Here is a 20,094-nt window from a genome sequence, read left to right as displayed (position 1 = left end):
AGGACTACAGATGTCAACACTACAGACTGATTACTTCCATGTAAAATTTAATTCCCTTTGATTTCCCCAGTTTCATAAAACAGAAGACCCAAATTTACAGGAGTACAGTAGTGCATGTTTCACTTCATGTAATAAAGAGGCATAAATCAAGATGATACTTTATTGATCCCATATGAGAGCATACAAATACAGAAGCTCCAGGGAAAGCTGTTTCAGGGTTCTACGAGGTCACTGCGAAACAAGAAAAGAGGTAGTAAGAAGCCACAGTCACCAGTTTTCAGAATGTTTCACTTATTTGACATGGGCTCAAAGGATTATCCCTTTGAGCATGTAGCTCATTATATTAGTAAACAATAAGGACTAGTTGGTGATCAGAAGCTTTTAAACCCCTACCAGTTTGGGAAATCTCTGGCCCTCCATGGGTCACCATTGACAGTGGTCAGGTCCAGACCGCTGCCACCGAGGTGGCCACAAGCGCCGCACAATTCATTGGCCAACCAGGCCCCCACTGTGACAGTCACCTCCCCCGTCAAGCTGTAGATCACACGCACGCTGGAGGTCTCTACAATCAGCAGGTCATCCAGTTTGTAGAAGGAGAGATTGGCCTCCAACGTGCCTGGCTGCACAGCCCTCCCATTCACCTGGAAAAGCAAAGCAGCTCTCATCATCCCTTGGAGATGTTGCAACTGTGACTCCCAAAAACGTTAAAGCCTACGGCAATGGCAACACAACTGCATTGAATATTGGCAGGAATTCATAATGATTGGAACAATTTATGTATTCCCCCCCCACCCCCCCTCCCTCCACCATTGGGTGGTGCTGCAGTCAAGTTAACAGACTGCACTACACCCTCACCCCCCCAAAAAAGTGGGGTACAGAGGGGGTAAACTGATTATCCCCAGACCAATGCATTTGAACCCATTTTTACTAGTTTAAAGCAGTTATGACTTCATGAGGAATCTACTGCATTAAAAAAAAAAAACACATTCCTAGATGTCAGGAGTTTCTTACCCAGGTTTCATGGTCCTGGTTGACTGCAAGGACACCATTGTTGAAAAAGACGTACACAGCAGCGACTGTAGAATTGGAGCTACACAAGCTGATGTCCACCACGACCCGGAACCACTCAGTTGCACGGTCATCACACATGTACGTTAGCACAAGAGCCCCACTGCCAATTTCATCTTCCAAACCATCAAAGGATTCAAGAGTGGCACCAGGCCTGACCACACAGCTCTGTACATTGGGGTAGCTGCGGACACTATTATCCAAGAGGCACTCCCTTGGTGTGGAGTCCATCTTCTCACACGTGACCCATCCATTGAGGCAGGTGCAGTTTTCAGTGCAATCCCTTCCAAGTGAGGACTGGCCAGCCTGCATAAAACAAAGGCTTGTTCCAAAGGTAGGAGAACTAAACCTGACCAGCCATGCACTCAGCTAGATGCATTATGTTATGAACCCGCAATGAAATGAAGAGCTCACTTACAGTGATGCAAGTCAAAATTAAGTGATCCCTTAACCACCAAGCTGGTTCACGCCTACCTTCAAATATTTGCCATCATAGACACAGCCACAGGACTCCATGGAGACGCACAGACCAGCATCCGCTAGAAAGCCAGGATCACATTGGCAGCCCTCAAAGCACTTGCCTGTGCAGGTGGTGGGGCTGAGGAGCACAGCACAGGTGTTCCCACAGGTATCAGCACACAGCTCATAGTGGCTGTTAGTTGGACAGGGAAAAGCTGTGGAGACAGCAGAGCATTGGGTCATTAACAGCAAGAGAGCACCTAGGTGAAAAGCGAGCGCTTTCTCAATAGGGACAAGCTTCAAGGATGCCTCTACCGAATATTAGAGCAAGGATCATGGGGACTTACGACAGAAATCCTTGGTCCTCCATGGTTTGATGGCAACCCCTGCATTCTGACAGGCAACGGCATAGGCTTGGATACTCATACACAGGGTCTGTTGGTCTCCATTGAGAGCACACACATCATATACACAATGCTGGAAGTAGGGCTCTGGGTTCACCGAGGCATGACAGGCACTGAAGGGCCCTTGGGTGGAGGTGATCACCCCACAGAAGCGGCCCAACTTGAAGAGAGCCTCCTTGGTCCGCTCGCACACTGGGCAGTTCTTGCCACAGCCATCAGAGCAGCTCACTCCAGGAATGGCCACTTTCCAGCCTCTACCGAAGTCATCGACACTGGGAGCCTCCCTGCCATTAGGCAGGAGAAAGTCATCCTTGGGTTCACCATTGTAGTTGCCACAAAGGCCACACATCTTGCCCTGGTAGCTTGAGGGGACAATCACTTCCACATAGTAAGCCGTGTCATAGAGCACCTTGAGACCAAAGTCAGTCCGCACAATGATGTTGGAGCCCTCCTGGGTGATGGTGATCATTCCATTGTTCATGGAAAGGGGGAGGTTCAACACACCACTGTCAACCTGCCAACAAGTATTATAGGTTAGAGACCAGCAGCAACCCTAATTGGCGTCGAGGCAGTTGAAAGGGTACTTACAATAACATTCCACTGCACCCTTTGCCTCATGGTAAATTTGTGGCCATAGACCCAGACAAATACAGTCTTGGCGACGGCCACATTTCCACTTCCATACTTGACATTTTCTACATCCACCGAGAAAGCATTCAGTGTACCAGTTCCATCGCACACCTTGGCAAGTGTGTAGGTACATGTTCCCTGGAAGTCAAAACGGCGGCCATCAAAGGAGATGTAGTGTGGATCTCCCGAGGCCACACACTTGCCTTCCCCGACAGGATAGCAGCCACGCTTTCCCTTCACCACCCTGCACTGCCCACGTGGGCAGGAGAAGCTCTTGCAGGACACTATGCCCTTCTCCCCACACACACACTGCTGCTGACACATACTCAGGGGGTAGAACACATCACCCTTCCTGTAGTACTGCCCATTGTATAGGCATCCACAGTCAGCTATGGGCACGCAGAGCTCTCCACTCAACACGTAGCCATCGTCACACTGGCAGCCCTCTCGACAGGGCAGGTCGCAGCCTTTGGGGGCAGCCAGCCCATGGCATGTGATGGGGCAACCAGTACCACAAACTTCATAATGACTGTTGCGCGGACAAGTAGGCCCTGGAAGAAGAAACAGAATATTGGTAGGAAACCCAACATCCCTTTCTACAAGGATTGCCAGCATGGCCCTCACTAGAATTTCCCTAGAAGTGGCATCACTGGCTCAGCTTTTGCAGGCCTGGGACATACTCGGGTGAAGGATATGCCCATTGTGAACACAAGCCCTCACATAGGTCCTCGGGGAGCTTATGGACACGAACCAGGACTCCTTTGCTAGGGCAGATGAATGCACCCCATTTCTCCTATCAATGTGTGCTACAGCATGTGGTGCAAGTGAAGGCTGCTGGTTTTTACACCCCAAAGAAGGGTCCCCTTTCAGGTCGTCAGGAAACACTTACAGCAGAAGCGTCGGCTTCTCCAGGGCTGGATGGTTATTCGCGCATTTTGGCAGGCAGCAGCATAAGTTGCCACTGCATCGCAGACAGCAGATGGGTGCCCCTTGTAGTAGCAAGCATCATACAGACAGTTGGCCATGAATGGAGCAGGGTCAACGCGGGCATGGCAGTCACTGAAAGGGCCACTCTTGTCGGCGATCTTGCCACAGTAGCGGTCAGGTCTGTACACGGCCATCTGGGAAACGGAGCACACCCTGCACTCCCACCCAGCACACACAGCCCAGCACCCTGCAACCTCTGCCACCTTCCAGCTGTTGGCAAACAGCACCTCACTGGGTTCCAGAGTCCCATCAGGACGCTTGAAGTCGTCAGCGGGGTTCTTGTTTGCGTTGCCACACAGGCCACAGACTGCCCCAGCATAGGAGCTGGGCAGGCTTACAGTTACATCACTGTCCCAGTCAAAGGTCACCTTCAGGCCAAAGCTGGTCTTCACCACGGCTGTCCAGCTCGAGTAGAAAATCTCAACCTTGAAGTCATCCAAGTAATATGGCAAAGCCACAAATTCATCATTTACCTACACAAAAGGTGACAGGAAGAACAGATTACATACAAGTCCATGTCATGCAGTGAAAATGGCGCCGCCACCACCAAGATGTTACACCTACCATAACTTCATAGCGGTATTCCCGGTTAAGAGTAATCCGGATGCCAAAGACCTCCACAGTCACCACCTTGGTGTAGGAGATGGTCTGGTCCCCACGGTTCTCATTCCCCACATTGACTCTAAAAGGGGTGAGGGTGGTGTTTGGGGCGCAGAGACCCACAAGCTGGTAGATACAGGTGCCCTGGAAGTCAAAGTACCGACCATCGAAGGTCGTGTAGTGAGGGTCCCCGCAAGCAGAGCAGATGCTGTAAGAGACGGGGTAACAGTCCCTCAAGCCATCCACGACCTGGCACTGCTCCCCAGGCCGGCAACTGGCCTCCTTGCACGACACTTGACCCCCCTCTGGGCCGCAAAAGCAGAGTCTGCGGCAGCGGTCGTCAGCCCAGAAGGTCTGCCCTGCAGGAATATGGCGCCCCTCGAAGGTGCAGCCACACCGCAACAGCGGGACGCACTTCCCCCGGCTGAGAACAAAGCCCCTATCGCAGGTACAGGTCTCCACACAGGGGAGCCTACACTTGGCCATGGCAGCGAGGCTACCACAGGTGGCAGGACAGGCACTGCCACACAGTTCGTACTGGCTGTTCACTGGGCAGGAGGCAGCTGCAAGCAAAAGATAGGGCACATTTATCCCCTGGAAATATTCACCCAGAGTCTCTGGTCTTACCAAGACCCTTTGCAGTGATAGTGCTATACCCCATATTAAAGTCAGCTTCCACCCCCCTTCTCCCAGATACATCAACACTTACGGCACTGGGCAGCAGCTCTCCAGTCATTAATGGCGATCCCAGCACGGTGGCAGGCCTCGGCGTACACTTGCAGGGAGCGGCACAGGAGCTGGTGGAACCCACCAGTCATGCACAGGTCATACACACAGCTGTCAAAGTAGGGCTTGGGGTCAACGGCAGAGTGGCACATGTGGAAAGGTCCTCCACCTTGGGTGATCAGTCCACAGAAGGGCAATCCCTGCCAGCGTGCCAGAAGCTCGTGTTCACAGCTCTCTTTACGGTCATCCCTGCACAGCTCATCATTGGGTGCATCCGCCACCCTCCAGCTTTTCCCAAAAGCCACTGCACTGGACACCTGGGAGCCACTCGGTGTGGCAAAGTCATCATCTGGATCACCATTGAAGTTGCCACACAAGCCACACAGACTCCCAGCATAGTGCCCTGGTGCTATGACCACCAAAGAGTGCTCCCAGTCATACCGCACATTCAGACCAAAGTCAGTTTCTATGACTGCAAACTGGCCACTCTGGTACAGCATGACCTGACCATTGCCAAGGGTAACAGGCAGGTATCCAATGTTGTAGTTGATCTAGAAAGAAAGTTTGTGCACATGTCAAGGCCAATATTCTCAACTGCAATGCTTCCTCACAAAAGCTAAAGGGATGTGCTGTAGTACGTTGCCCCCTGTCCCCATCATCCAGGTGGTCATTGTGGAATTGACTATGCACCTAGAAGAACCTGGATCCCCCACCACCCATAACCTTTGGTTCGATAATTGTTGGGTGTGGAATAACCCATCTTCATGCCACATACCAAGGCGACTCCAACCACTGGATTCAAGTTAGTATTTGTTGAATATGCAGACCACTAGATTAACCAGCAAGTACTTCCAATGTACACGTATATTGCCAAGACAGACAAGGGAGAGATTCCTACCCTGACAAGTCCCGTTTCAAAGCGGACCACCACGATGTTGTAGCCATAGACCCTCACTGTGACCATGGCAACATAGGAGACTCGGCTGCTCCCGCGGTTCTCGTTCTTGGCCTCCACCTCAAAGGCAGGAAGAGCCTTAATGCTGAGGCAGTTTTTGGCGATGGTGTAGGTGCATGTGCCCATGAAGTCAAAGTAGCGCCCGTCAAAGGTGTGATAGTGGGGGTCACCCATAGCCCAGCAGGTCCCAGGTTTCCGGACTGGCTGCACACAAGTGGGTTCACCGTTGACAACCCTGCAGATCTCGTCCTGAACACACAGCAGACGACCACAGTCCAGAAGGGAGAGGCAGCCTGTGAGGCGAGAAGGCAGAACTCACGATAAGGGATACAGCTCCTCACACAAGTTCAGTGTCCTGTGGTGCATATGCCACTTAACTGCATCCAAACCATGGGTAAGCCCCAGATACTCCATTATACAGATGCTGGTAAGCCACAGAAAGCCTTGTCCATTCCACCCCCTCCGAATACAGAAGGAAAACTGTGGGATGAGCTTTTAAAGAGCACTTCACCCCAACTGCTATAACCCATAGAAGATGCAGTATACACCAATTAATCAATTCCACAGAAACTTCCGTGAAGTCATCAACGCTTTACAGGACACTCCACACAAAGCAAACGACAGGTAACGGGGACTCCACTCCATCACCACCAACATGTTGCACATACCTGGATGATGCCACACCACACACCAGCTGTCAATGAGGAAAACTAGTTGCCAGGACCTCAGTTTTACACCACCTCTAAAGAGCAGTACCCTTTTTACAGTATCAGACCAATACTAGCATACAATAGTGTAGTTCCCTCTGCATCCCCAGAGAAATAAGATCAAAACTGTGCACCTGGACTTCAATATCACACAAGATTAGGATGTTTAATATTAAAGAAATGAACACATGGTCTTCAACACCAGATTCAAAAAAAAAAATCAGTAACAGAGCCACACCGGTATTATGTGTATAGAACTGTTTAGTTTGCAAAAAAAGAAAATTGTCATGTTGTGGAAGTTTGTGCGTTTTCTTTTATTTGTATGAGAGAGAGATTAATGAGAAAAAGTTTTGGTTTACACCATTAGGAGACCACACTTCCTGATCAGCACACATGGGCTGGAATATACAGACATGTAGAGACCTGCATACCTCATTATGGCCATAATCAGTAGCACCTTGTGTTGCTTCTGACCAGCTGGACTAAACACTGGTCACCCAATACAAGCAAACTGCTTCAGCCAGTAGTGCAAGGCTCAGTTTCTGTGAAGTCCTTGTGTCCACAAGGAGAGCAAGTCTTACCTGTGAGCAGCACAGCTGTAACACAATGAAGTAACCACATCGTCATGCTGGGAACCAAAGCACATGGGCAGCCAGTCACACCTGTAATACAAGGGAAAAAACAGGGAATCCCAAAACACTTTGCCTGTGGATCCTTCTTAACATGTGAAAAAAGCTCTGCCACCAAGATGTCTTTTCAGCATGGAATAAGCCTTTACCTGTTCCTTTGCAGCCTACGTACTGTATACTTAATCCTAAAATATAACATGGGGAACACAGACACAGAAGATTGAGCCAAAATACACCACTGCATTCCTGATGCACACAAGTACTGTATATTAGCCCAATACATCCATTCTGCACCTTTCTTAGTCAATGTAGTTTCCTGCCCCCCCCAAGAAGACAGCAAGACTTCCACTTCCACCAGATCGGCTACCACTTTGCATCCTAGCCTCCCAAGACCTATTAGCTCCCTCAGTTTACAGGGATATGCCTCAAACCTATACATTTCAGCAAGGACTATTTCAAGAGTCACTTCAAATATAGAAGGCAAACATCTGCTCAAGTGGAGAACTACAAAGCTCTACACTGCCTGCAGTCCTCCATGCAACAGCAGCAACAACGATTTTCATACTCCACGTCCATTCGCCAGTTTTGAACGGAAATGGCGGATAAATTGAGGAGCACGAGTTTTATAATTGCTATCGGAACGGGCTACGCTTCGGAAACCTGCTAGGCGGAAACCATGCACAATGCATTCAATATCAATGCAGCAGCGAGTCCAAGAAACAGAGCAACCTTAAGGGCCTATCAGAAGCTTACCGTAGCGACACACAGTACACTCAACTGTACAGAACGATAAGCAGCACCTCTGGGGCGTTTCCCTTAAATAACGACTCCACCGCGGCCACCTGCTCATTAATCGCGGAGTGAATCCGCTCAGTCTGTTCAGCTGTCTCCGCACTTCATCAGGCGAGCAAGTGGTCACTGGACGAGCTGCGTGTTTCTAATTGAAATTAGTCAAGGACTGGTGCTCTACAGAGCCACAGCATCTTCGAAATGAAATCATAATATCTGAGTTATCACAATCTTTCTCAATTCGACCCAATGTACGCTTCTTTCTTCATTATTCGCACGTTGAACGTGACTAGTGATTAAAGAAAAATGTCCCCATCTAATCAGACGGAAGTAGTTCAATGACCGCGTCTTTTTTGTCTAACAAATGTAGCTTGTGCGCCCCTCATTTGTTTTCTACAGTACGTTCTGTTGTTTTCTTACTAGAAAACGTCAAATGGTGAGGAATTGTGATTCCCGCCGTAAATGTATTGTTATTGTGAGAGTTTCCGAAATCACATTTTTCAAAACCCCATTTCGGCTTTAGGTAACAATTTCCTTGTTTTGTAGAGACTTCCTTGTTTATTTCTCTACCCCACTGTCATCGCATTAGGAGAGCACTGATTTTACAGGACAAGGAAGTCATTTATGGTGTTTCTTCCCTTTTCAGCATGGAATTAACCTTTACTTGTTTCTTTGCGGCCTATGCATGCTGACACAGCTACCTACAGTACTTGAACTACATATAGGGTCAACTGCAACGAACTTGCCGGTGTAGCACAGAGCCACATAGTCAGTTGAGCACTCGCTAGTACAGTCCTGTCTGAGTATCACCCCCAACTGTGTGCTCCGTTGCAGCGCAAAGACCTGCAGAACAAAGCTGGAGACCAGCTGATCCCATTCTCAGTATGGTACTTTCAATTACGCATCTATAATAAAGCATTCCAGATGAAGGCATGTAACTAGCTGTGAGATAGTCTATCAATCTTGGTGTGGAACAGGAACGAGGGAGCTGCTGTTAGTATGTGATAATGTGGTGAATCCCAGGGGCTTTAATTTTCATTTCATTAAAGGCACTTTATACGCTCAAGAGAATTCATTGGTCATTTATTTTTTATGATAGGCCCAAGGTTTATGTGTATGAAATAGTATAAAGGTAAACCTCACATGCTTTCTTGTGCTACACGTTGCACTTAATCTTAGTGTTTCCTAATTTTTCTTAGAGGTTTTCTAATTGATGTCTGTGGGTCCTGAATGTTCACACTAGTTGGATCTGTACAGTTTTGATAATGACCCTCATTTTCTGGATTAAGGTATTGGAGCCTCGATTGTGATCCAGGATATTTTGTGTATATACCCCCCTTATGTTTAACTACATAAAATACCACATTGTACCCACCGTACCCCTGTTTCTCAATATTACTGCTGCCACAAGAACCACAGTCTTTTCACAATAGTGAAACAAACACTCACTAAGGATGCGACTGGACAGGCTCATTAAGAGTCTTGGCAGTTTTAGTTCTATGTACAGTATTTGCCTAGATTTCAGTTCACTTTCCTCCACAGAATATTTATCTGATTTTATCTAGTTATAATATAAAGAGTGACTATACTTAGAACATGATATGTATGATTTTAGTTGATTAAAAAACATATATGCTTACAATCATGTATATATTATTTTGGTTATGAGCTGCTTCTACATTCAGAACTCTCCCTTGTGATCTAGTGTTCTGCTTAGTACTAAATTGCAAAATCTGTAACAAAGCTGTAGATAGTACCACACTCTAGTATCCTCTAGAGGGCAGCAGCAGTTACTGTGGATTCTTAGTAATTCAATCTTTTTTTTTATACCAATTGCAGCAGCCAAGCTCATTTCAACCGGAGGTAACCAGCTGTATGGAGCCACATACAGACCCTGGGATCATCCCCAGTCAGTACGCCACTTTTCAGAAACCACAGGTGACCTATAGTGACCAAAGAGCTGATGACTGTTGAAATTAGACCAGTCACTAGGGAGAGAGGAACACTCATCTCATTGCAGCCAATGTCCATGAAGGGCTGAGTGGAGTCCAAGAAAAAGCCCAGGGAGTCAGCAGACATCTCCCTAAGGTCCTCTGACATGTGCAGGGTGTTGGCAGGACATGCATGAACAGTTCTTTATCTTCATGTTTCAAGTAGTATCGAAGTGTAAGAGATGTGCCAAATGAATGACAGCTTATGACACTGTCAAACGTCTGTGTAATTTTCCAGGGAGTTAATTGTATCTGGAAAACAGTTCGAGAACCAAAACAGAGCCTGGAGTCTCTGTGGTCACATTCAAGTTGAACTTGCTGCAATAACAGTGAACCCTGTGAAACTAACTATGGGTGGGCTTAATACTGCAAAGTATTATTGACCTTCAGAACAGAAAAAGTAACAAGTACAGTTACTGTTTTATAACAAAGGATAAAAATGTCCTAGTGGAAGTTTAAAATTGGACAGTGTAGGAAACTGCCTGCAAAATACCATCTCGTCAAAACTGCTTTAAAAGGGCAAGCACTGATCTCAGACTTATTAAAACTTGCTATTGCAAAATTTTACAAGTTCCAAGTTAAGCACAAAATGAATTTTTTGAAAGTACTGTAAATTGCCATGTCACAAACTGCTGGTCTCACCCTGGGTGAGGGATTTATTCAAACTGCAAACTAAGGTAGCAACTTTCATTGTAGTTTGAAATTAACTCAATGCTGATTCTTCCTAACTCCAAAATTTAAAGATCGCTTTGCCATTCTCCTTTAATGTTATTCATCCCTCCCAGACTCCAAACCTGGAGCAAACAGGGAGAAGCATTCATACTCAAACACCACTTAAGGATTTTGGTTTGTAATCTGGAGGAAAAGTGACCCTAATGAACCTTTCCTGTGGAATCCCATTTTGTGACATTATACAATGTACTTTTATATAGTTTATCAAAACTAATGCTCAAACCAAAGACATCTAAGGATCAGTTATTTCAGCAAAAGTGGGAAAGGAAAAATAAATGTGGGTTACATAAACCTATTTGGTGGTAGAATCTACCCAGGAATTAGAGCTATAAAGTCCTTTTAAGTACAGTAACTTTGCACACAGGCTTGGTGCAATGTCTGCCTGTTCATTTCCAGTATTGATTAAATTGCTGAACAGCATATTACGGTTGGCCATTTGACCTTTAGTCTTGTTGCTATTCAGGCTACCTCTTGAACACTGAGGCAGAACAATTCAACACTGCTATTGAGCAAAGCTTTTAAGTTGAACAGTTCCTGTACAGAGTCCCACCTACAATTTGAGCCCATAACCTTCCAATTAGAAGTCCAGAGCGCCGTCTCCACACCACTGGTCTGCCCAACCCAGCCCTTCCTCATGGGTGTGGGACTTTCAGAATTGCTAATCCAGGAGACATGAAAATGTAAAGAGGCCAAATCTTTAGAGAGAAATGGGTTGTAATAATTCAGTTGGTGACCTCTTAACCAGGGAGTAAAATGCAAAGTCTCAGTCAAAACCATTCCATTTATGTTGCTTTATTTGTACAACACTATACATTTCATAATTATGTACAAAAACAACAGTCCTCCAATAAACCACAATGACCCCCTTCCATCACAACTCCCAGCATGCCGCTCTCTGAAGGCATGATCAGTGGCAAATACACAAGTACCTGCTGAATCTTTGCAATTCAGCCTTTGAGCAAATATGCCCACAAAAAATGCCAGCTTCAAAGTACCAGATTGCAAAAAGAGGAAAAGGTGCTTAAAATAAAACTAAAAAAAGTCATTTAACTGAAAGTGACACTGTAGTTAGACCAAAGTTACAGAATCATGTCCAACAGAAAGCATTTTCCTCTCATTACAAGCAGTCCGAGAAGGCTCTTAAATAAAACCATCTTTACTTACAGGGCAAAACTAATAGTCTTTCAAAGGCTAGAAAAAGCAGTACATTCATTTGACAAATGGGGGCTTTGTTGGACATTCCCAACTGGTTCAAGCGCAAAGTTCAGATCAACAGGAGACAGGGCTGCAGGACAGGGGCATGGGGCACTATGGGGTCACCCCCAGGCCTGCACCCGCTACTGTCAAGACAAACCAAAGCAAAAATGCAGTGGGTACCCTTCTTGAAATTAAAACCTCTATCCCCTGAGGGTTAAAAATACCCACAAGCACCTCCAGCTTGTTTGAAGCGAAACCCCTGTACAGTTATGTCGCGCCACTGTCCACAGTAATTCGCACTGCAAGGGTTCTTCAAGTGGCATGTCCAAAACATGTTACTTTCACCAAGAAAAGCATCACATTCGTGCCAGTAGTATTACAACCCTAGTCCCTTCATCAGCAGGAAACTGATTGTTGGTGTCAGGTGGTGGCTAGGCTTAAACCGAGGCGCTAGAGAAAGCTGGAGCCACGTCAGCAGCACGTCATTCGTGCACTCAGTTACACACAATTGTAGGTCTAATATCAGGTCTTCCTAGCTTATGAAAAATAAATGCCATTTTACCATGTAGAATAGCTTTATATAAAATAAAAAGTGGCCTATCTGTAAGTGTCAAATACAAGGAAAGCTAAACTCCAAAGAACGGAATCCAAATAGTCCATTTTTCCTCAGGAAAACCAGGTCTCGATGGCGGCACTAGTGTGGCGAAAGGGGGCAGGAGGGAGGGCGGCCCTCCCTCTCCACCGGCTCAGGTCTGAACGGCAACAGGCTTGTTCCGCTCTCCCACGGAGGCGCCGTGGAAGCCCCTGGTCCCGTCGGGCCCCCGGGGCAGACGCACGACCCCCGGGGGCAGACCGTCGGCGTTCTGGATCTTGCGCCCCAGCATGGGGCTGCCCACAGGGCTGCTCTCCTGCGAGGCCACCTGGCGGCGCCGCTGCACCCAGGGGCTGCCGGAGGGCGTGAGGCTGCTGTCTGAGGAGTAGTCCGCCCACCTGCGGCCCGGCTCGGGGCTCAGCCGGCCCTCGCTGGCGAGGGGGGACTTGCGGGTGTTGGGGGACTTGCGCTGGGTGGCGGGGCTGGCACGGGGGCTGCTCCAGGGGCTGGATCGGGGGGACACACCTGGGCTGAGGTGGTTGTTCTGCTGGTAGCCGCCACCCCCCCCCGGGCTCAGCTTGCTGGCTGGCCGGGCCTTGCGGGCCACCCGGGGAGAGGTGGGATTGCTCTCGGTCTCCGAAGAGCTGCAGGCCGAGTCGTCGCCAAGGTACTGGAGCTCCCGCACCCTGCTGTTCAGAGAGCGGTTCTTGCGTGGGCCTCCGTCCTCCCACTGCCGGTCTTTGGGGACTTTCTTCTTGGGAGGTTTGGTTCCTATGAGAACCACCTTGAGCCCCGGGGGGCCCCCCTCCTCCTCCTCGCTGGCCATGGCCTCATGGGCCTTGACGGCTGCCTCGATCTCCTCAAACTCCACAATGGCACACTCGACCGTGCCGAGCTGGCTGTAACGCCCGCTCAGCTTCTTAAGGTCCGGCGGCAGCTCCTTCCCCGGCTTGAGGATGCGCACCGAGGAGATAACCCCGTAGGTCCCGAAGGCTTTAAGCAGCATCTCCATCAGCCTCTCCTGCTGGGCGGCGCTGCCGCCCTCACTCTCCACGGCTGGACCCAGCTCGCTGACCAGCAGCATGCGGCTGGGGAGGTTCTCGCTGGGGAAGACGGGCACGGCCGCCTTGCGCCGCACCTTGCGGCCCTCCTCGTTCAGCTCCAGCAGCTCGGAGTGGCGCAGGGCGTAGGCCGTCGTCCGCCAGTCCCTGGTCAGGTGCTTCACCTGTGAGGGAGCACAATTCACCAAAGATTACTTCCGGCCCTGCGCAGGGCGTGAGCTACAATTCCACAGTGCTGGGCTTGCACTTTATTTTAAAAGGAATACAAAGCGGGTACATGCAACTGATCACAAGGCTCATTCATCTCCCTGTGCAATAAATGCCAACATGTCAGAGAGCTACACTAAGGTGAAGAGGAGGCTTCACTAATGTTAGATAGGGATTTTGCTTAGCACATTTGCCAAGTTACTTTAAATAATAATAAACTTACACTTATATAGCACTTTTCTGGACACTCCACTCAAAGCGCTTTACAGGTAATGGGGACTCCCCTCCACCACCACCAATGTGCAGCCATAGTGCACATCAGCGATCAGTGGGGAGGAGAGCAGAGTAATGAAGCCAATTTATAGAGAGGGATTATTAGGAGGCCATGATTGGTAAAGGCCAATGGGAAATTTGGCCAGGATGCCGGGGTTACACCCCTACTCTTTTCGAGAAACACCCTGGGATTTTTAATGACCACAGAGAGTCAGGACCTCGGTTTTACGTCTCATCCGAAGGATGTGTAAATGGGGTCCATTATCATGTCTGATGGCTGCTGGGGGCTTGATTTTCTTCACACCCCCACGGAAGCCTAACTGACAGACTGGATTCTCCAAGCAGCAGTGCGGTTGTCCAAGTGCCCCCCAGGGAAAGTTTAGGATCAGACTGCTTTGGCTCCAGACTTTGCCAGCAGTCCTGCAGCCTCTTGGGCACTTGGCACTGCGAGGGTACAGCAGAGAGGGGCGCACCTCTCCTCCAGCCGGCAGAGCCCCACAGCATGCGGCATTGGAAAAAAAAAAATCACGCATGCGTTGGGCTCAAAGGCGGCGAGGTCAGTTTGGCCACAGCCCCCAGTTCTCCTGTACACAGCTGCAGAGCTTGCAACCGAGCAAAAAAGCTGGACTCCATATTTTGGTTTTAGTTAGGTTTAACAAAACTGATAATTAAATGGTACAATAGTCCTTTACAATCAGTTACTTTTCGTAGTGCAATACTAATACAGACTAGAAATAATTTAAGCACTTCCCAGTTCCTGTAATATAGTGGCCAATAAGACCAGGCCTGTTAAACTGAGGGGCCCACTTGTGGCACAGGGTACCTTTTTGAAGGAGGTGAGCAGCTTGACACTGACGAAGCCCAGCTTGTTGCGGCGGACGTGCTTGAGCAGAAAGGCATCGTGCTCCAGGTTCTCATCCGACAGGTAGTACTCAATCTGCGCAATGAGCTTCTGGGTCAGCTCGGGGTCGGGGGGCTGCCAGCCGTCCTCCTCATTCTCTCCTCCGCTGGTCCCCGCGCCACTGGCCAAGAGAACAAGCTCTCACCACAAAGCAGCACTTTCCAGACTCAACCCGCAGTGAGTCTGTACCATTTGTCCACTGAGCCAAGTATTTAAACTTTCAGTTCTTCAACCAAGGACTTCCTTGGCTCTTGAGAGGCACAGCATCCTCCTGCTCATGTTGAGATCCCAATAACTTCATTGGCTTTCATCACAGCCAGCACAGGATTTGTAAACCATTTAAAAATGAAGACGACACGGAACTGTTCAGTACCTTGCTTATTCAGAAAAAGAAAACCCAGATTTTTGATTAAATGATTAAAAGCACTAACTTTCCATTGTAGAGGCTGCATTTCCTATTACCTTCTTGCTGGTTCGGCACCTTGAATAGATGAACAGAACCCTCATCAAAAATTGGAAATACATTTCCAACACTATGCAAATGCTGGTAATCGCAGTACTATGAACATCTACAGCTCACAAAACTACAAACGATGCATTACCTGCACACATGTAACTGCTGCATGTTAAAAACATCCATCTCTAATATTTAAATCTTCAGAATTTTACAATAAACCAGACATTAAGATTTTTAATTTAAAAGCACTTGGTTTGGTCAGTTAACTTGAACACGTTCACTACTCAAAGACCTGGAGCTATAAAGGCAGAAATGAAGTTGCTTTCAGGACTTCAGTATCAACAGCATGAGTACCTTCAGACTACTTCCCCTCCCATCTTAAACTGCTCACCCACTCTGCTGCTGTGTTTATACACCTCTTTGCCAAGTACACAGGGACTTCCCACACCTGCCAGAATCACAACGGGTCCCAATCCTACTGGGAGAGGGAGGAGGGAACTCAGTTGAACTGGCAGCCCAGTATGTGATCTCCTGTCCCAGCCTGAGGAACAGTGAGTCTGTCTCCCAATAATGTTCCTTCTGTCTGCAGTATATGTAAATATTTTATGTCATTGTTGTAAGTGTCTGTAGATTAGTTATTTTTTGTTTCATGTGAATTTCATTTTATTTGCTTTGGCAACACTGACTGTACCCATCAGCCATGCTAATAAAGCACCTTGAATTGAATTGACTCCTCAAACAGTTCACAGGACTTTATCTGGATGAACCAAAAGCTTTAATTCACTAGGTTCACCCCAAGGTAACTGTACACACCAGGCACACTGCCGTAACACTTGCTCGTAAAATCAGTTCTGCCCACGACGAAAATCGATAGAACTGGGAGGAGGGCTACTGCAGAAAATGCTTTTCAGCTCCCTTTCTAAATACAACAGGACAGGCCTGCCTGAGGTGAGACCAGACACTTCGACATCAGTGGACCTAGGGAGCTCTAATTAACGTCTGGGGTAGAGAGCAGAACCAGCTGTGCAATTACTGTTCATTACAGCAACAGACCGGAGCCTCCCCCACAGCGCCTCCGGCTCCTGCGATCACAAGACACCACAAGCGCAACGTGAGCGACAGATTCTACACGGACGCCATGTGATAAATCAGATGGCTAACAGCTCTTCAGATTTCAAAGCCCGACATATTTCACTCCAATCCAAAACCAATTATACTCCCTGCCAGTACATGTAATCATGAACTAAGTTGCCTGTACTTTGAAAGGTTACTAGCATAACCAAAAGATGACGCGTTACAAAAGCTTCGAATAAAGCTGCTGAAGTCTCCTATTCAGTAAGAAGGCTCCGTATTCAGTGGTCTAGCCTGTTTACTATTTTGCTCGCCGCCATGGCGCAGCTATTTGAATTAAATACTTGGTCCTACACACTTAAGTGTGGAAACGGTCACTCCCCGGTCATCCTACAGAGACGCCTCTCATCTGCGTCATAGCTGTTTGATGACGTCGTCAAATTCAGGCTTATACTGCATCTCCAGTAGGATTAGCTACTTAAAAACGCTCTGGGACTCAGGGGGATACCCCCCCCCACATAAAAGGGAAAGGATTCGAAATCTGTAGTAGCACCAACCCCCTTCTTGCACAGCCTGTTGCAGTTGGTGTAGAAGAATGCTGATGTGCGCCCTTGAGGATTAAACTGCCGGGGTGGATCTCTCCCGTTTACCAGAACACCCCTAAACAGGACGACGACCTAGTGTACCACTGAGGTGCTGTAAATCCCGAGCATTCACACCTGGAGAACTCGTTGAAGTAACCAATATGAAAAGCTTAAGAAACAGGAAGGATTCTTCAAGAACGTACTGAATAAAAACAGGGTTTAGGGCACCGCATGGTTTTGGTCTGCTACAAGGTGAAAATGCGAGCGCTGTCTTGGTTTATGGTCTGTCGGATCTGGCGATGCTCATTTCTTTTACGCAGCACAAAGCATAAACTGTTTATTCCCCAAAACAGTTTCCTACCCACTACAGGCCCCATGCAAAACGCCATTTAAACAGCTAGCAGATATGCAACCTCAGTTAAAACACGCAGCATCGGAGACGTAAATGCTGCCAATTTAATCAGATTAAATGCTGAACAAGAAAACAATTGCGCCATACTAAAAATAAACGCTTGCTAGAGGCACCGCAATTTCACATCTGGATGCTCTAAGTATATTCGGTTTAGAAACGACTAAAGGTTACAGCAGAAGACACCGCTACAGAGCGCTCGCCCTCAGATGTCATCCGACGGCGTTCGCTTTGCAAGTTTAGTGGTCAACCCGCCACATTGGGCAAGATATGCGTTTATACAGGTGGTCGAAGAGGAGATCCCCTCCAGACACTCCCGGCGTTTAAAAACTGTTCGTACCCTTTTTATAGTTTACATCGGCAACGCATTTACACCCAGACTAAACGTAACAAGTGTTAAAACAACTGGTTTTACTGTGTGCCTGTTTACAATTACGGCAGTTACACTGATTTTACAATGACAACAATATACCTGGACTTATCGTGTCTGCCCATTTCGTCCTCGCTACAGCTGCCTCCTCTGAAATACAGGTGATCGGGGACCAGGTCGCCCTCGGGGTCTTCGTCCTCCGCCGCTTGGATAGCCACGCGGATTTTCACCTGGGTCCCCATCTCCTGGAGCTGTTGGCCCCGCGGCTCCCACTCGGACCCGGGCTCCGGGCGGCTCGGCGTCTCCATCGCCGGGCTAGCGAGCCCAGCCTCCGCCAGAACCGCGAAATCCCCGGGTTCCTCTTTCGCGGTTGCCTCCTGACCGACTTCAGGTGCGGACGTGCCTCGCTCGGTGCTCGCACAAGCCACCGCGTACGTGCTCCGTGAACCCCAGGTCTTGGGGGACAAGCGCTGGGGGAACGCGAGCGGAGCCCCGAGGTTACGCTCAAAAGCCTGCCAGAGCTCCCAGATTCTCCCTAAAGGAGATCCCGGGGGCGGCGAGGAGGCGACTGCTAGCGAGACGCACCTAGTGTTAGGGGAAGAGGAGGGGACGGGAGCGTCTTCTGCTCTTACTTCCTGATCTGTAAGAGGCTTTCTCCCTTTGAAACGAGCCCTGGGATTGGGCAGCACCGTCTTTCTGCACTCATCCCCAACCCACCAGCAAAAGCCGAGCTGAAACCAGGGGGGAGGCAGGAGCAGCGAGAGGCAGCGCAGAAACGCATTTACCAAAGCGTGCATCTTGTCTCTCGGTGCTCGGGGGAGACGACTGCGGCCGAGCGTGTCTACACGCACGCAATATAAGTAATGTAGGGGGGCCCTCACCGCGTTAAGTGGTTGCAACATACAACAAGCGAGAAACGGGCAACGCGCCAATCAAAGGTGCCGATCCACACAATGTTTCGCAGACCTGCAAATTGGATAATGAGATTTCATTTTAAGAGCAGAGCGGGATTGCGAAGGGATTTGACTGTGCTGGAGACTAAAAATAAATGTAGATTTCAGATTCTTGGTTTGAAGACGCCTGTGGACACAGGGTAGGCCTAATACAGGAGTCACATTTTATTCATTTGGTAATCTTAATCTAACCTGGTTGTCAATTAGCGATTTTATTACTCACAACAGATTAAAAAAAGCTTGTCAATGCCAGCCGGAGCGTTATAAAAATCACCTTATCAACATGGAGATATCGTGGACGTTTTGTTGAATGTAAACAGAAATTTTCTTAGTCTTCTTGAGGCTTAGAAGAATAAACGAATAAGATCGACCTCTAGATCAAATTGCTGTTATCTGTTTTTTAGAATAATTTCAAATATTTTTAAATTATCAAGAAGCAGGAATAATACCAGAATTATACATTATTTCCTTGAATGTGTAATTTTAAATTTGACCACAATTTAAGACTCAGAGCAGGAAACAAGTCTTTACACCAAGGGTGTTAGGAGTCTTCTCTTAAAGAAAGTGCCATTGAGTCTCTATTTAAAGAGAGTACCCACCACCCCAAAAGCAGGCTCTTTGAGTTTGTCTCAGTTTAACTGAAAAATTTGCAAGACAGCTCTTGGGAAGATCATTCTGCACATTCATTTCTATATCTGAAGGCTGTTACTTTTTTATCTTGTCTTATGTCTTCTGCTACAGACAAAACTGAAACTGATAAGTCATCCCATTTGAGACCTGAATCTAACAACCAATTCCTATGATTCACTGCCTGTGATATGTTGTTAATAGCTGTAGTGCTTTGAATTCCTGATAAAGGGATTATTTTAGTCAGCACATGTCCTAAGTGTGGTAGCTCTCAGTATGTCAACAAAAACAGAACACTTTCAGCACTGAATGAGGTAACACATTTGCTCTGCCAGGCCAGTGACTCACTACAGCAAACTATCCTGCTGACTGTCCTTCTCTGGAGGGTTGGCTGGGGTGTGAGGGGTGGGGCAGTGCCCCAGAGGGGTGTGAGGGGTGTGGCAGTGCCCCAGAGGGGTGTGAGGGGTGTGAGGGGTGTGGCAGTGCCCCAGAGGGGTGTGAGGGGTGGGGCAGTGCCCCAGAGGGGTGTGAGGGGTGTGGCAGTGTGGTAGTGCCCCAGAGGGGTGTGAGGGGTGTGGCAGTGCCCCAGAGGGGTGTGAGGGGTGTGAGGGGTGTGAGGGGTGTGGCAGTGCCCCAGAGGGGTGTGAGGGGTGTGGCAGTGCCCCAGAGGGGTGTGAGGGGTGTGAGGGGTGGGGCAGTGCCCCAGAGGGGTGTG

At 48.3% G+C, this 20,094-nt stretch overlaps 2 protein-coding genes across 2 annotated transcripts; both read right to left on the bottom strand.

Moving 5' to 3' along the window:
• Nucleotides 1-146: 146 nt before the first annotated feature.
• On the bottom strand, nt 147-7,995 carry LOC107076473 (IgGFc-binding protein-like). The gene is made up of 12 exons (XM_069190691.1): nt 7,919-7,995; nt 7,118-7,198; nt 5,773-6,122; nt 4,858-5,425; nt 4,113-4,711; nt 3,451-4,021; nt 2,520-3,112; nt 1,875-2,445; nt 1,543-1,742; nt 1,012-1,374; nt 394-641; nt 147-231 (listed from the first exon to the last, which is right to left on the bottom strand). The coding sequence occupies exons 2-12, from the start codon at nt 7,161-7,163 to the stop codon at nt 213-215; spliced, it is 4,128 nt and encodes a 1,375-aa protein (XP_069046792.1). The 5' UTR covers nt 7,164-7,198; nt 7,919-7,995; the 3' UTR covers nt 147-212.
• A 3,458-nt stretch (nt 7,996-11,453) lies between these two features.
• On the bottom strand, nt 11,454-18,641 carry larp6a (La ribonucleoprotein 6, translational regulator a). The gene is made up of 3 exons (XM_006629016.3): nt 17,902-18,641; nt 14,831-15,029; nt 11,454-13,691 (listed from the first exon to the last, which is right to left on the bottom strand). The coding sequence occupies exons 1-3, from the start codon at nt 18,594-18,596 to the stop codon at nt 12,621-12,623; spliced, it is 1,965 nt and encodes a 654-aa protein (XP_006629079.3). The 5' UTR covers nt 18,597-18,641; the 3' UTR covers nt 11,454-12,620.
• Between the last annotated feature and the right edge of the window lie 1,453 nt (nt 18,642-20,094).

The sequence above is a fragment of the Lepisosteus oculatus genome, chromosome 5, assembly GCF_040954835.1.
Source record: "Lepisosteus oculatus isolate fLepOcu1 chromosome 5, fLepOcu1.hap2, whole genome shotgun sequence".
In the NCBI taxonomy this organism is placed as follows: Eukaryota; Metazoa; Chordata; class Actinopteri; order Semionotiformes; family Lepisosteidae; genus Lepisosteus; species Lepisosteus oculatus.
The sequence above is the reverse complement of the archived record's forward strand: the minus strand, read 5'-3'. Positions and strand labels throughout refer to the sequence as shown.

Coding starts and splice junctions, on each gene's coding strand:
- LOC107076473 (XM_069190691.1), bottom strand. CDS start 7,163: ATGACGATGTGGTTACTTCATTGTGTTACAGCTGTGCTGCTCACAG. Junction 6,123..7,117: donor TACAGCTGTGCTGCTCACAG/GTAAGACTTGCT, acceptor CTCGCCTCACAG/GCTGCCTCTCCCTTCTGGAC. Junction 3,113..3,450: donor GAGAAGCCGACGCTTCTGCT/GTAAGTGTTTCC, acceptor TTCTTCTTCCAG/GGCCTACTTGTCCGCGCAAC.
- larp6a (XM_006629016.3), bottom strand. CDS start 18,596: ATGCACGCTTTGGTAAATGCGTTTCTGCGCTGCCTCTCGCTGCTCCTG. Junction 15,030..17,901: donor GGCAGACACGATAAGTCCAG/GTATATTGTTGT, acceptor TCTCTTGGCCAG/TGGCGCGGGGACCAGCGGAG. Junction 13,692..14,830: donor TGCTCACCTCCTTCAAAAAG/GTACCCTGTGCC, acceptor GCTCCCTCACAG/GTGAAGCACCTGACCAGGGA.